Source organism: Agelaius tricolor, unplaced genomic scaffold (genome assembly GCF_023055355.1).
Source record: "Agelaius tricolor isolate 1412-34295 unplaced genomic scaffold, bAgeTri1.0.p SCAF_36, whole genome shotgun sequence".
NCBI classification, from domain to species: domain Eukaryota; kingdom Metazoa; phylum Chordata; class Aves; order Passeriformes; family Icteridae; genus Agelaius; species Agelaius tricolor.
The window spans coordinates 3755327-3771551 of record NW_027269296.1 but is presented as its reverse complement, the minus strand read 5'-3'; the positions used below and the strand labels follow the sequence as shown (position 1 = coordinate 3771551).

The 16225-nt window shown below is 53.7% G+C and overlaps 1 protein-coding gene across 1 annotated transcript; it reads left to right on the top strand.

The window, feature by feature from the left end:
* The first annotated feature begins 5159 nt into the window (after nucleotides 1-5159).
* On the top strand, nucleotides 5160-15312 carry RSPO1 (R-spondin 1). Its single transcript, XM_071453177.1, has 5 exons — nucleotides 5160-5415; nucleotides 8652-8843; nucleotides 10673-10822; nucleotides 11626-11814; nucleotides 12590-15312. The coding sequence occupies exons 1-5, from the start codon at nucleotides 5322-5324 to the stop codon at nucleotides 12739-12741; spliced, it is 777 nt and encodes a 258-aa protein (XP_071309278.1). The 5' UTR covers nucleotides 5160-5321; the 3' UTR covers nucleotides 12742-15312.
* Nucleotides 15313-16225: the final 913 nt, after the last annotated feature.

Here is a 16225-nt window from a genome sequence, read left to right as displayed (position 1 = left end):
TTTGGAGCCCTCAGGGTGGTGTGTGCTGGGTGTAGGAGCCCTCAGGGTGGTGTGTGCTGGGTGTAGGAGCCCTCAGGGTGGTGTGTGCTGGGTGTAGGAGCCCTCAGGGTGGTGTGTGCTGGGTGTTGGAGCCCTCAGGGTGGTGTGTGCTGGGTGTTGGAGCCCTCAGGGTGGTGTGTGCTGGGTGTTGGAGCCCTCAGGGTGGTGTGTGCTGGGTGTTGGAGCCCTCAGGGTGGTGTGTGCTGGCTGTTGGAGCCCTCAGGGTGGTGTGTGCTGGTGCTGGGAGCCCTCAGGGTGGTGTGTGCTGGGTTTGGAGCCCTCAGGGTGGTGTGTGCTGGGTTTGGAGCCCTCAGGGTGGTGTGTGCTGGCTGTTGGAGCCCTCAGGGTGGTGTGTGCTGGTGCTGGGAGCCCTCAGGGTGGTGTGTGCTGGGTGTTGGAGCCCTCAGGGTGGTGTGTGCTGGTGCTGGGAGCCCTCAGGGTGGTGTGTGCTGGGTTTGGAGCCCTCAGGGTGGTGTGTACTGGGTGTTGGAGCCCTCAGGGTGGTGTGTGCTGTGTTTGGAGCCCTCAGGGTGGTGTGTGCTGGCTGTTGGAGCCCTCAGGGTGGTGTGTGCTGGGTGTTGGAGCCCTCAGGGTGGTGTGTGCTGGGTTTGGAGCCCTCAGGGTGGTGTGTGCTGGGTGTTGGAGGCTTTGGGGTGGTGTGTGCTGGGTTTGGAGCCCTCAGGGTGGTGTGTGCTGGGTTTGGAGCCCTCAGGGTGGTGTGTGCTGGGTGTTGGAGCCCTCAGGGTGGTGTGTGCTGGGTGTTGGAGCCCTCAGGGTGGTGTGTGCTGGGTGTTGGAGCCCTCAGGGTGGTGTGTGCTGGGTTTGGAGCCCTCAGGGTGGTGTGTCCTGGGTGTAGGACTGGGAGATGTGGGACCAAACAAACCCTACAAAACCATGACTCCTCCTGCAGGAAGCCCCTCTGTGCATGTTCACACAGAGGAAATTCAAATTCTCCATGCAGCTCCTGGAAACCCAAATTCCCCAGCTCACAGCTGGGCTGTTGGCAGTTCCCAGGGGTTCATTCCTGCTGTAACCAGGTCTGTCCTGCCTCCAGCATCTGGTCCTTCTCTCCAAGGCTCAGTAAACCTTTGGAGAGCCTGTTTACATTTGGGATCCCTAGTAGGTTCAGCAAGAGGCAATATATCAGCAATTTAGTTATTGTGGATTAGGTCTCAAATGTCCTGGGGATATAATGTTGGTCTTTCTCACCTTGTGTGTAGGAGGACTAATGGCAAATTATCTGGATGGTTTACATTTTCTGGTTTGTATTGCAGCTCCCAAGGACCAATTTATCCTGATTGAATTGCAAACAAGGCTTAGTGCCATCTCAGATCCAGGGGCCAGGTCTCTCCATAAATGAACTCAGAACAATTCAGGTTACCCCAAATTCTTCCTGTAGATTGGATAATGGCATAAATCCTGCGAATGTTTAGACTGGAAATTGTTTGTAGCAACCTGAGCTTGACTGATGGCTGCAGTAACAGAAAGAATCATAACTCGTGTGCTGCAGGGAGGGTGGGGAAGGCAGTCCAGCCAGACAGCTCCCCACAGACCCCCAGGTGCTCATGGGGGGATTGGGGGACCTGTGGCTCATGTGGGACCTGCCAAGACAGCACCTAGAGTGCCTTTCTGTGCTGAGGCAGCAGCTGTGGCCAAGCCCAGGCTCTCTTTGGGCTAGAAAGCAAGGAAACCAGGAGGGAGAAGTGTGTGACGGTGTTCACAGGGGTCTGAGGATGAGGGAAGAGATGAGGATCTGACTCCATGTTTCAGAAGGCTGATTTATTATTTTATGATATATATTATATTAGAGCTATACTAAAAGAATAGAAGAAAGGATTTCATCAGAAGGTTGGCTAAGAATTGAAAAAGAAAGAATGATAACAAAGGCTTGTGGCTCGGACTCTCTGTCTGAGCCAGCTGGGCTGTGATTGGCCATTAATTAGAAACAACCACATGAGCCCAATCCCAGATGCACCTGTTGCATTCCACAGCAGCAGATAACCATTGGTTACATTTTGTTCCTGAGGCCTCTCAGCTTCTCAGGAGGAACAATCCTAAGGAAAGGATTTTCCATAAAAGATGTCTGTGACAGAAGTGTGTGCTCGCTTGGTTTGTGCTGCAATCTCAAGGTTTCCGTGGCACTTCCTGCCCTGGCTGCCCTCAGCATTGGGGTCCATGAGTTCCATGCTGTCTCTTGGCACACCGGGGCTGTGTTTGCCCCATCAGGACACCCATCCCTGCTGCTGTCCCCACGCTGGGGGCTGTGCCAGGCTGGCAGTGTTGTGTAAACACGGCGGAATGAAACACCGGGAGCGGCTCCTTGGGGACAGTCCGGGCTGTGCTGCACTGATGCCATCCCCAGGGTGCTGCGGCCGTGCTGGGCATGGGGACTGTCCCACAGCACCTGTCCAGGGGACCCTGCTGCCCTCCAAGAGCAGAGGAGCTGTGTGGATCCCCCTGTGCTCAGCTCCCTGAATGCTCCACCAGCCCAGCTGGAGCACTTGACAGTGTTTATAAAGCAGCTTGCAGCAAACAGGCTTGGAAGTGCAGAACAAGTCGGTGTTTACACAAGTGACTAATTATTTATTTGAAAATCCTGCAGAGGAGCCGTGGGCTGTAATGACAAGCACATGGAGAGTGCTGGGCTCCTGCCCCAGCAGGAACACAGGAGACACAGGGAAAGGTTCAGAGCCACCAGGACTGGGGACAGGGAAAGGTTCAGAGCCAGCAGGACTGGGGACAGGGAAAGGTTCAGAGCCAGCAGGACAGGGGGACAGTGGTGATGGCACAGGTGAGTGCCAGGAGTGTTCCTGCCATGGGCTGCCAACAAGGCTCAGCAATACCTGGATCACACAGTGAAAAGTTCAGAGCCACCAGGACAGGGGGACAGGGGAAGGTTCAGAGCCACCACAGTGGGGGGATACAGGTGAGCCAGGCACACTGAGTATTTGTGCCCTGGGCTGCCAAAAGGCTCAGCAATTCCCAGGTCACAGCAGCCCAGTGCTGCTGGGGCTGCCCCCTCCCTCCAGGTTGTGGCTGTGTGGCCATTCCCCCTCCGGTGGGCTGGGGCAGGGGGTGTTGTGCCAGTGGCCCTTCAGCAGGTCCCCCAGGCAGGGTGGGGCAGGGAGGGGACAGCCCCGTGGGGACCATCCCAGGCAGGGTCCAGGCTCACTCCCAGCTCTGTCGCCAGCAGTTGTTTGGGGCATCGGTGATTGCGCAGTTATTAGAAAGGGATTAAAACAATTTTCTGTTTCATTTGACTTCACAGAGCAGATGTTGTCGCCTCCATTCCAGCACAATGTCTGCTGTTGGCAGGGCTTGGCTCTGCCAGCTGCAGAGAGGAGTGGGGCTGGCTTGGCAGGGCCAGAGCTCTTGGTGCAGCGTGGAACTTGCCCTTCCTTACACAGGGCACAGGGAAAAACACTTGAAAAGTACAGGGGAAATGCCAGGAGCCAGCTAAGCAAGGGTTTGGGCACACTCAGGAAAGGCTGTGGAGTCCTGGCTGGCAGCTGGGCTTCCCTTCTCTCTCCCCAAGTTCATGCAGAGCTGCTGGTTTGGTGCCAGCCTGTGCTGCTGGTGCTGCCATCTCACCGCTCTGTCCTGCCAGGCACACTGGGCCGCTCTGTGCCATGGCTTGGTGAGGGCAGTGCGGGCTCTCTGCCCCATGTTGGGTTCTCTGCCCCACACTGGGCTTGCTGCTGCACACCAGGCCCTCTCTGCCCCACACCAGGCTGTCCCTGCCCCATCCCGGGCTCTCTGCCCCTCTCCAGGCTGTCTCTGCCCCGTGGCAGACTCACTGCTCCATGCTAGGCTCTCTGTGCCAGGCTCTCTGCCCCACACTGGGCTTGCTGCCCCACACCAGGCTCTCTCTGCCCCACATTGGGCTCTCTGCTCCATGCCAGGCTGCCTCTGTCCCTTGCTGGGCTCTCTCTGCTCCAGGCCAGGCTGTCTCTGCTCCATACCAGGCTCTCTGCCCCACGCCAGGCTCTCTCTCTCTGCCCCACACTGGGCTCTCTCTGCCCCACACCAGGCTCTCTACCCCTCTCCAGCCTCTCTGCCCCACACCAGTCTCTCTCTGCCCCTCACCAGGCTCACACCAGTCTCTCTCTCTGCCCCACACCAGGCTCTCTGTGCTGGTGAGCCCAGGGCAGAGCAGCTCCCGCTCTCAGCCCTGTGCAGGCAGCGCTGACCCTGCCCTGTGCCTCGGGGAATGAACGGGAGATGGGAGGTTTGGAAATTCCCTGCGAGCAGAAGAGCAGCAGTTCTGGGCAGAGGATCCCACCCCGTCCCCAGACACACCAGGCTGGCTCTCTGCTGGGCTCGAGCCCCAGAGGTGCCCCCTTGATGGGAAACATCTTGTGTGCCTGGCACCCACAGCAGCCATCTGCCCCTCAGGGAGGGCAGCCCAGGGCTCTGGCTCTGTTTGAAACAAGTTCCAGCCATAACTACTGTTTGCAGCACTGGCAGATGGCAAAGATGCACTGAGCATTCAAACTGGTTATTAGTCTCAAGCTATGTCAGGGAAAGGATAGGTTGGATATTAGGAAAAAGTTTTTCACTGGAAGGATAATAAAGTACTGGGATGCTCTTCCCGGGGAAGTGGTAGAATCACCATCTCTGGATGTGTTTAAAAAAAGCCTGGACATGGCACTTGGTGCTATAGTCTGGGTGAGGTGTTAGGGCATAGGTTGGACTTGGTGATCTTAGAGGTCTCTTCCAACCTCATCATTCTGGGATTCTGTGATTCTGTGACTCTGTGATTGATTCTGTGACTCTGTGATTGATTCTGGGATTCTGGGATTCTGTGATTCTGGGATTCAATGATTCAGTGATTCTGGGATTCTGTAACAGGGACCCTTGGATGAGGCTGGAGCACACTTCTCCCCACATCACTATCTGCCAGCACCCCCAGTGCACCCCACAACCCCCGTGCTCACCCCCAGCCATTGTGGGAGTGATGCTGTCTGTCAAATTAACCCATTCTCCTCTTCTTTTGCAGTTCCTGCCAGCATCCCTGGAAACTGTGAGCCCCTAACACCCACAGCTGAGCCCTGGACAGCCCTGGGGCCAAGCTCCTGCCCTGCTGACAGGGATGAAGGCAGAGCCATGTTCCCTGCTACCTGAGCTGGCTGGTGCTGCTGCAGCTTGTGGATATGGTGCCAGCCCTGGCTCTGTGCACAGACTCTCAGCTCTGAGGATTTAGGGGCAGCAGAGCCCCCAGCTGTGGAGCACGCTCCCCCAGCCACCCCAGCACGGAGGGGCTGCAGCTCTGGAGAGTTACTATGCAGCTTGGACTGCTTGTGGTGGTGGTTTTTCTGAGCTCCATGGATCCAACCGGCAGCAGCAAAGTGGTGAAGGGCAAGAGGCAAAGACGAAGTATGTATGAAATGCTTTTCTTCTCTGCTTCCTCTGGTGATGCTGTGCTGGTGTGAGTGTGTTTACAGCATCACAGGGGGCTGGGCAGGGCCTGGGGTGCCCCAAGAGCCTGCAGAGATCTCCAAATCCCACCCCCCATGTGCCCTGACCTGTCCTGGATGTAAGAGCTGAAATGAGAGATGTGGGACTCCAGGCTGCTCTCCAAAATGCAGTTTATTGCATCCAAGAGTTACAGAAGACCAGGGTCATGGGTGACAGAGCCTGTGCCCACAGCTGTCAGCTCCAGCTGCAGGCAGGCCTGGAGACCCTGAGTTTTGGTTACATTGCATTCTATACTTTTATTTTGGTTACAATGCATTCTATACTTTTCTTTTGGTCACATTGCATTCTAGACTTTTCTTTGCTCAGCATCTCAATACAGTAGAACCAATCTATACCTGAACTTTTATCTATAGCCTATCATAACTACTATAATTACTGTCTTCATGTTGCTATTCTCCAATCACTCAAAGTTAGTACATTACAGTTTAAGCTAGAAGTTGGTTTTCAGTTTTCTTGCAGTGGAAAATTCTGAGACCTTTTTTCTACTTGCAGCTTTGCTGACTTGTTTGCCTGTGCTCTCTTTCTGCTTGGTAAAAACATCTTCTTGTTTGGGGTGGGTTTATCCTTTGCTCTAAGCCATAAAAACCCCTTCTAACTAACACACCCTTTGCCTCCTTGGTTATCCAGTGAGACTGGCTCAGCAATTCTTTTCTTCTATATCAAAACTTGCTTCCATGTCTATTCCTTCATTAGACTCCACATTTAAAAATCTTTCTGCTAAGCACAGATATCTGTGAGACTTTCTTGTCAAACCTTCATCCTTCCCAGCACCCTGAGGTCATGGAGGGGTCAGTTCTGCCTCCAGCCCAGAGGGTCCCTGGAGGGGCTCATGCAGGGCAGAATTGGCACCAGAGCAGCCAATTGCCCTCCTTTATGTTATGCTCATGTTAGAGCTGTTTTACATTAAAACTGGTTTAAATTAAATTATAGAAAATTGATTTCATATTAAAACTGGGACTGCCGAGCCCTGGGAGAACAAGGAAAACCTGACGTCATGGCTAATGCTGTAAAGGGCAATTTCCAGTGGGAGCCCAGTTTATACCTTTGCCATGGAGACAGAGCTTGGCACCAGAGCCCAGCGCTGCAGGAGGGATGGGGCTGATCCCTGGGGGTCCCAGTCCAGACCAGGGGACCCTGCTGGCAGCTGGGGGCTGAGGAACCCCTGCCTTTGGTGTCTTTTCCCATGGCTGACACAGCCACAGGCCTGGAAATGGGGCTGGGACAGGCAGCAGGGGCTGCCAGGTCATGGGACAGGGACAGAGCAGCTCTTGGGTCATGGCACAGGGACAGGGCAGCTCTTGGGTCATGGTGAGGGGACAGAGCAGCTCTTGGGTCATGGCACAGGGACAGGGCAGCTCTTGGGTCATGGTGATGGGACAGAGCAGCTCTTGGGTCATGGTGAGGGGACAGAGCAGCTCTTGGGTCATGGCACAGGGACAGGGCAGCTCTTGGGTCATGGTGATGGGACAGAGCAGCTCTTGGGTCATGGTGATGGGACAGAGCAGCTCTTGGGTCATGGCACAGGGACAGAGCAGCTCTTTGGTCATGGTGATGGGACAGAGCAGCTCTTGGGTCATGGCACAGGGACAGGGCAGCTCTTGGGTCATGGCACAGGGACAGAGCAGCTCTTGGGTCATGGTGATGGGACAGAGCAGCTCTTGGGTCATGGCACAGGGACAGAGCAGCTCTTGGGTCATGGCACAGGGACAGGGCAGCTCTTGGGTCATGGCACAGGCACAGAGCAGCTCTTGGGTCATGGCACAGGGACAGGGCAGCTCTTGGGTCATGGCACAGGGACAGAGCAGCTCTTGGGTCATGGCACAGGGACAGGGCAGCTCTTGGGTCATGGCACAGGCACAGAGCAGCTCTTGGGTCATGGTGATGGGACAGAGCAGCTCTTGGGTCATGGCACAGGGACAGAGCAGCTCTTGGGTCATGGCACAGGGACAGGGCAGCTCTTGGGTCATGGTGAGGGGACAGAGCAGCTCTTGGGTCATGGCACAGGGACAGAGCAGCTCTTGGGTCATGGCACAGGGACAGGGCAGCTCTTGGGTCATGGCACAGGGACAGAGCAGCTCTTGGGTCATGGCAGGGGGACAGCAGCTCTCTCACCTCTAGTTCTGACACTTGAGCACTGTACTGCTCTGTGCTTGCTTTTGAAGTGTAGTAAACATGGTATTTAAAAGAATACATCTTTTAAATACACAGCTTTTCTATAAACAAGGACATGGCTTGCATAATAAACTAATAAAAATAACCTGCATTCTAGTCTGCAAAGAATGCCATTGGTTTCAAAACAAGCAGCATTTTATATGATAATTGAAAGCAGAAAACTCTCAAGACATGGGATTGAGTATTTTTATTGGACTGAATGTAGGAGCTGAGAACACATCTCTATTTTGGGGGCAGTGACACCTCCTGACTGCTAGAGAGAATTTAACATAGGCAGGGTCAGGGGGAGATCCAGCCTGGGACAGAATTAACGGAACAGTTTTGCTCCAGGGCCATGAACTCTGCTCCTCAGCATGGAGGCACTGCAGGGGAGGCAGCAGGAGGTGCTGAACCCCTTGGAAATACCCATGTTAGTGTGTGCCCCACATGGGCACCAGGGATGGGAGGCAGAGGGGTGGGGTGGGCAGTGCCGGGTCCTGGGCAGAGCTGGTGGCTGTTTCAGGGCTAGGGTGTGTCCCTGGGCACAGCTCTGGCTGTTTCAGGGCTGGGGTGGGTCCCTGGGCACAGCTCTGGCTGTTTCAGGGCTGGGGTGGGTCCCTGGGCACAGCTCTGGCTGTTTCAGGGCTGGGGTGGGTCCTTGGGCACAGCTCTGGCTGTTTCAGGGCTGGGGTGGGTCCCTGGGCACAGCTCTGGCTGTTTCAGAGCTGGGGTGGGCAGTGCCAAGCCCTGGGCACAGCTCTGGCTGTTTCAGGGTCCTGCTCCTCAGCACAGCCACGTTGTGACTCTTGTGCCCATCCTTGGCACAGCTCTGGCTCTGTGGCATCCCTTACCAGTGTGCCAGGGCCGCAGGGCCCTTGCTGTGCCCCCGTTCCTGCCCTTTGTGCCACTGGTGCAGTGGTTTGGGGGCACAGCTGGTGCTGCAGAGCCCAGCACTAACCAGGGCCTCTCTGCTGCTCTTCCAGTCAGCACGGAGCTGAGCCAGGGCTGTGCCAGGGGCTGTGACCTGTGCTCTGAGTTCAACGGGTGCCTGAGGTGCTCCCCCAAACTCTTCATCCTCCTGGAGCGCAACGACATCCGGCAGATCGGGATTTGCCTGCCCTCCTGTCCCCTGGGCTACTTCGGCCTTCGCAACACGGACATGAACAAGTGCATCAGTGAGTGTGGGGCTGGGGGAGGCTGTGGGGAGGGCTCTGCAGGGCAGCAGCTGCTGTGGTACAGGAATATTGCCAATAGAGCTGGACAGGACGTGCCTGAGCTTGTCTGGCCTTGCTGCTGAACCAAACAGTGGCACTGTGGTGTTTCGCCCCAGAAACACTTTTGGCTGGCTGGGTGTTGTCTTATATATCAAGAGTCCTATTATTATTATAGTGCAAGGATTCCATATTGCCAGAGTTTTGTACCTCCTCGATGTTTCATGTAGGCAGCTCCTGTAAGCACTGACTCTTCCTGGTCCTTGCAGCAACCATCAGACTCCAGATCCCCCCAATCCTCTTTTGTACCACTGTTCTTATTGGCTACAGGTGTGGCCTGTTCAGATCAGGCCTGCTCCTATCTTTAGTAATTGGTTGAGCTGCAACCCTTTGGGGGATAAGATTACATTCTGTACCACCTTCATTTACCCATACTGTATCCCCCTACAGCTGGGTGTGTGGTGTTTCACCCTCAGACACTTTTGCCTGCCTGGCTGTGTGGTGTTTCACCCCACAGACACTTTTGCCTGCCTGGGTGTGTGGTGTTTCACCCCACAGACACTTTTGCCTGCCTGGGTGCTGCAGCTGGCACTGCAGACAAGTCCAGGCCTGCAGGAGCTCTGGTGGTGCTGGGATGGAGCTTCCCCCCATAACAGGGGCTGCTCCTGGGGTTTCCCTCTGTGGAGAAGCTTTAAGGGGATGGTGAAGGAAAGGAGTCGATTCTGATGGAGGGTTTGGATCCAGAGCTTTATTCTGGCCCTCAGGCCTCTGAATGCAGCACCAGCTCCAACAGAACTCCCTGAGCCCGTGGCTGCTGCTCCTTTAACCCCGGGGAGAGGGGCAGGGAAGGGGCAGGGAGGCACCAAGCAGGGACAGGAGGGGAGGGACAAAGGGACAAAGGACACCTGGATGGCCCAGTGCCCCCCAGGGGTAGAGGGCATCCTTTGGATCTGCCAATCACTCGAGGCCCTTCTGGAATGCCAGGAGTGACAGACAGTGCTGGGAGGGGAGAGGAGAGGGGACTGACACACCTGGGAGGGAATTATCAGGGGAGGGACCTGAGGTTCTGGGGTAAACCCTGAAATCACAGCACAACACTGTGGCTCTGGGGAAGGGGTGAGGCAGGGCTGAGCATGGCAGCCTGAGAACAGCCCTGCTCAGCACTGCACAGGCTGTGGATGTGGGACCTTGCAGGGCCTCTGGGCAGTTTTGTTACATGGGTTGCCACACTGGCAGCCTTTGGGAGGAGGGAGATCCTTTCAGGCACTTAGTGCCTCTTTTCCTGCTCTACTGCTCACCAGCCTCAGGCAGCTCTGAGTGAAATCCCTGACTTGAATCTTGTAGCCAGAGCACTAGAAAGAGCTGGACATGGGGATCACTGCCCTGGCAGGTCCATGCACAGCACCCTCACAGCCAGCTTTCCATCCAGCTCCCTTCCCATGCAGCCTGTCCTGCAGCTGCAGCTGGAGCCAGGGCTGTGCCCTTTGCACTGTCCCCTTTGGCTGACTGATCTCAGCTGAACCCCAGCCCAAAACCTTCCCACCCTGCCTGATTCTGGCCTGGCAGGGGCTGCTGCTGGCTGGCTGTGAGAGCTGCAGCACAGGGCTGTCCTGAACAGGGGATGGTGCAAAGAAAACTCACTTCTGAGTGGCACAGCCAGGCCTGGCAGGATGCTCAGAGACCTGGCTGCTGCAAGACCCCTGGCTTGGCAGCGTGGAGCTTCTTGAGCCTTCTGTTCACATCAAACTACATGATGGCTTTGGTGATTTTTTTTTTTTTTTTTCCCTCCCTAGAATGCAAAATTGAGAACTGTGAGTCCTGTTTCAGTCGAAACTTTTGCACAAAATGTAAGGAAGGTTTGTATTTGCACAAAGGGAGATGCTACGTCACGTGCCCCGAAGGCTACGCTGCTGCCAACGGCACCATGGAGTGCAGCAGTCCTGGTAAGCAGCCCTGCACTGCCCTGGCTGCCCTGGCTTCTGCTGCAAGGGCGTGGAGGTGATGATCCAAACCCCTCAGGGTGCCCTTTGTGGGGCAGAGCCCTCTGGGAACCAGCCCGGATGGGGAGCAGCCCCTGGTGTTGTGAGCTGTCACCCAGAGGTGGTGTGGTGTGGCAAGGAAGGGGTGCTCAGGGATTGAGGAACCTGCTGGGGAAACACAGACTCGAAGGGGTGCTCAGGGATTTAGGAACCTGCTGGGGAAACACAGACTCGAATGGGGTGCTCAGGGATTTAGGAACCTGCTGGGGAAGCACAGAACGGGTGCTCAGGGATTTAGGAACCTGCTGGGGAAGCACAGACTCGAAGGGATGCTCAGGGATTTAGGAACCTGCTGGGGAAGCACAGACTTGAAGGGGTGCTCAGGGGACTTAGGAACCTGCTGGGGAAGCACAGACTCGAAGGAGTGCTCAGGGACTTGGGAAGCACAAACTTGAAGGGGTGCTCAGGGATTTAGGAACCTGCTGGGGAAGCACAGACTCGAAGGGGTGCTCAGGGATTTAGGAACCTGCTGGGGAAGCACAGACTTGAAGGGGTGCTCAGGGACTTGGGAAGCACAAACTTGAAGGGGTGCTCAGGGATTTAGGAACCTGCTGGGGAAACACAGAGTCGAAGGGGTGTTCAGGGATTTAGGAACCTGCTGGGGAAGCACAGACTCCCTTGCAGCCTAAGGTGGGGGAGAGGTGCAGTGCTGTGCTCTGGGGTGGCCTGGACCAGGAGTTACAGCTGGGCTCTCTTGTTCTCTGCAGCACAATGTGAAATGAGTGAGTGGGGGCCGTGGGGGCCCTGCTCCAAGAAAAGGAAGCTCTGTGGCTTCAAGAAGGGCAATGAGGACCGGACACGGCGGATCCTGCAGGCGCCCTCTGGGGACGTGTCCCTGTGCCCTGCCACCACGGAGGTGCGGCGCTGCACGGTGCAGAAGAGCCAGTGCCCCGAAGGTGAGCAGAGCTGGGGGCTCCCATCCCTCCCCACACCCCAGGGAGCTCAGGGACAGGCAGTCAGACGATTGTCCAGTGTCACAAATGTGCTGGGCAGCTGCTGGCTCCTCTGAAGTGCAGGGGATGGGGATGGGATGGCACCTGGGAGAGCTGCAGGTGGAAGGGCCACAGCTTGTTGTGTGCCACAGGTTTGACCTGTTTTACAGAATTCACAGAATGCAAGGCTGGAAGAGGCCTTCAGGATCGACTCCACCCCATGCCAAAAAAACCCCCATTTTAGTTTCTTCCCTGGCAGAGAGCAGCCAGGGTGCATGTCTGTGTGCTGCTGTGCATGCCTGCACAGCCTCCAGGGGGGTGATCCTTGGCACAGCTTGTTGTGTGCCACAGGTTCCAGCTATTTTACAGAATTCACAGAATGGCAAGGATGGAAGAGACCTTCCAAATCATTGAGTCCAACCTGTGCCAAAAAAACCCATTTTAGTTTCTTCCCTGGCCAGAGAGCAGCCAGGGGTGCATGCCTGTGTGCTGCCATGATGGGAGCTCTCTACCAGAATAGGTCTGTTTTTCCCAAGAATTAGAGCCTTCAGGATGAATGGTGGTTTGGTTATCTTGTTACAGAATGGACAAGGATTGCAGCTGTGCTGATTGTTCTGAGGGGAGAGGGCTCTGAGCAGTGATTAAATTAACAGGAATTAACCAAGGGGACAGGGTGAAGGGGACAGCGCCAATCTGTTCCCCTCACTCCACCTCACGCTGCCCCTTTGCTTTACTGCAGGGAAAAGGAAGAAAAAGGAAGAGCAAGGAAAGCAAGATAATGGGAATAGAAATCGGAAAGACACCAAAGACACTAAGTCTGGCACCAAGAAGAGGAAGAACAAACAGAGAGGGGCCACGGTGCCCGCGACGCCCGCTAGCCCTGCCCAGTAGCTGGCAGTGTGTCATGGATGGCAAGACTCCATTGCTGCTATGTATATGAAAGCTTTATTGAACAGAGCACTGCTACACCATGTAACGTGTCCAGAGACAGACATATACTCCAGACTGACCCACAGACTGACAGAGGCCACACACACACCCTGAAGGAGGCTGCACACACACACCCTGCCCAGGGCTGTGGGACAACGCTGCTGAGGAGTGGGAGCAAAGCCACAGCGTCCCCAGGGCTCTGTGGGGACACTGCAGGGAGGAGAGGTGGAGCATGAGCCACTGAAGGACCCAGACATGGGATTGATTTCATGATCAAAGGCCTCAAATGGAGCCCAAGCACACAGCCCCACTCAGCCAGGGGATGAGACTGAACCCACGTGGCCACTCTCCCTGACCTGGGACCCAGACACACACAGCAGGGGCCTCTTTCTCTTCCTTCACCCCTTATTTTGTGTTTTAAGCTGTATGACTTTATCATTGCAAATACATGTTTGTGGTAAGAGGTCAGTGGCATCTGCCCTGAATCTGCTTCAAAGAATTATTTCAAATTAAAAAAAAAAAAAAAACAAACCCAAAATCAAAATGACAACCAGCTTCCTGAGTGTGTGGTTCATACCTTGGCCCCTATGGAGGCTGGTGTCCCACAGGACAGAGACTCACTTGTGGAAGGGAAACTCACCAAAGCTTTAAGAAAATCCCAGGAAACGCTGCCAGCACAAATCAGCCGTCCTGTGAGAGGGACTCCAGCTGCACCCCGAGGAACTCCCCACTGAAGGACCCACTTAACACACAGCAGATTGAGAAAATGAGAGGTTCCAACAAACCACAGGTTGCTGGAACATTTCTTTAATGCATACAGACTGTGACTGGGGTCTGCTCCAGCAGCCATGTTCTTCTGCCATGGGCAGTGGATCCATACATGTGCATTTTTTTACCTCCTTTTTATCTGCAGTGCAGGTTTCCATTACACATTCTGCACTTGTTTCATACACACACGATTCCTGTAGAAATCAATGGAAGTCCTATGTGCAGAAAAGCACATTGTGCAGAAAAGCACATTGTGACTCTGCTCGGCCAGTCCCAGCTGTGGGACAATCCCAGGTTGGGGACAGCTGGTGCCACCCCATGTGTGGCAGGAGGGAGGTAGGTGGGAGGGGAAGGCACAGCTCAGGTCCTGCAGGAGAGAAACAAATTTATGGATTGGGTAGAAACTACCTGTGTGCATAGCACTGGCTGGAATTCCCTGGATTCTCCTGCTCTGCCAGAGCTGACAGCTGGGCAGAGGAACTGGGACAAGGACAGTGCCAGGCAGTGTCCACACCCTGTGTGGCTTTGCTGCCTGCTCTGCTCAGGGCAGTGTCACAGGGGGGCTCCCCCTCCCTGCCCTGGGGTTTTTAAAAGTGATTTCTCTGGATAAATCCATAGAGACACATTTCATTTCTCTGGAGTTCAGCAGAAGCTCTCTGCTCCCAAGGGATGTGCCATGGCTCTCAGGGTGGATCAGGGACGTGCTGCTGGAGCTCCAACTCCCCTGGCAGGGCAAAGGGCAGGGGAAGCTCACCCAGACTAACCCTGGTGAATCCAATCTTGGCTGTACTGCTTCCATTCCATCTCTGCTCTGAGGTTTGGAGCCAACAGGAGTGCAGGAGAGAGCTCCTGTCCCTCTGAGGGTCACCTGCCCACACCCCCAGCCCTGGTTCTCTCCTGTGGCTCTTGGTGACCACTGAGGACTCAGCTCTGGCCAGGACACCCCAGCTCCCTTCACCCCAGGGCTGGCTTGGCTCGGGCAGGACGTGGAGGCTGCACATTGTTTGGGCTCCAGAGCTGTACCAAGCTCTCCCTGACTGCTCTGCTGGCAGAAAAACCTTTCAGCCTCTGGTCCACTTTGCGTTTAAGTAAACAAGAAGCTGTTCCATCTTTGAAAGGGGATTCCATTTCAGCACAATGATAAACGACCAGCATACCAAGCAGGAGGAGAAAGAGGTTCTTAAAAGTCATCCTTTAAGTTGTTTATGGATCATGTTCATACGATTTCTGAAAGCTTCCCAGCTGAATGATCCAACCTTGCTCTATTTTCTAGCCTGTGAGAGGAATATTTTGCTTGTAAGCAGAACCATTTTCCCTTCCAGTTTTACCAGCACCCACTGGTGAAGCTCAGCTCCCTGTGCCTCCCTCCTGGAGCCACGTCCCCAGCGAGCTCTCAGTGAGGATTAAGGAAAAGAGAATGCATTAGGAAAGTTTCCTACATGAGGCTCTGGTAATGACTTGATTCCCTACAGTAACTCCTGGCACTATTAGCACAACTATTTCAAAACTAAACTGCATGTAATAAATCAACAGAACCTATTTTAGAGAACTCTAGGGATTATTAGAAAATCTGACAAACTTCTTTCTGTTGTAGCCTTTCCCCTACTTTCTTCCTTTTTTTCAGAGCAAAATGGGAAGAAAAAGGGACAAAGGCAACAGGAAGTTTAAGATGCATATTAAGAATATCCAAGATTTTTCAGTAGGGGTGATTTTAAAATTAAATTGTTTTAGAACAATTAGGAGAAAAAATATAAAAAAATAAAATCCAATTTATTTTCTTTCTTTTTATTGAGTCAGCTCAAGAATTGTGCTTATTCCCACTCCCAGAGAGCTGGTTCAGTTATGAATATAGGACTTTGAACAACATGAACTGCACACTGAGCTCCCCAGTCCAAGCTGAGATGTCCTTAGCTGGGTGATGTCACCTCAACTCACACACATGTGAATGCTCTCTTTCCATGCACTAAATTACCCTGTTGTGGCGTTGTCTCCATGGCATCAGTGTAAAATACATGTCTTTAAACAAATAAATCAATAAATGGGTTTGCTGAACCAGCTTCATTTGTTTATTCACCAAAACTGGAGTCAAACCCAACTGATCAAAAATGTCCACACACTCCTCACACAGGAATTCACTGACTTTCCACCCCCAGAGAGGTGGAGGTAATGTATATACTCCTTAGCCCATGTTTATGTTTAAATGATTTCTCACTCAGGAGAAATTTTAGCTTTGATTAAAGGAAACAAAGTAGGATAGTGAGAAAAAGGTTATCTCTAAAACTATGGTTTGGATTACATTGTCTGAGAACACTAAAAGGGATAATTTAAATATATATTTACAAGTTTTATGAAGTCAATAGACTTCACAGACAGACATGATAGGCATCACATTTAAAAAATCTATATTAAAAGTACAGAAATACCAGAGTATTAATCAGTCACCATCAATGAATCACCCTGATGGCATTTATGTACTCAGTAATACATCACACCCAACTGAATGCCAAACGATAGCTGGATGGAGCTGCTTGCTGGAATTTCCAGGATTTTTGAAGAACAGGAAAAGAGAAGCAGCCAGGTAGGTGGTATATTGTAATTTCCAGCCTGAGGTGAAATGCTGGTTTAGAGCACTGACAGGGCCACAGAGGAGCCCAGAAATTACTTTTCCTGACTGTTC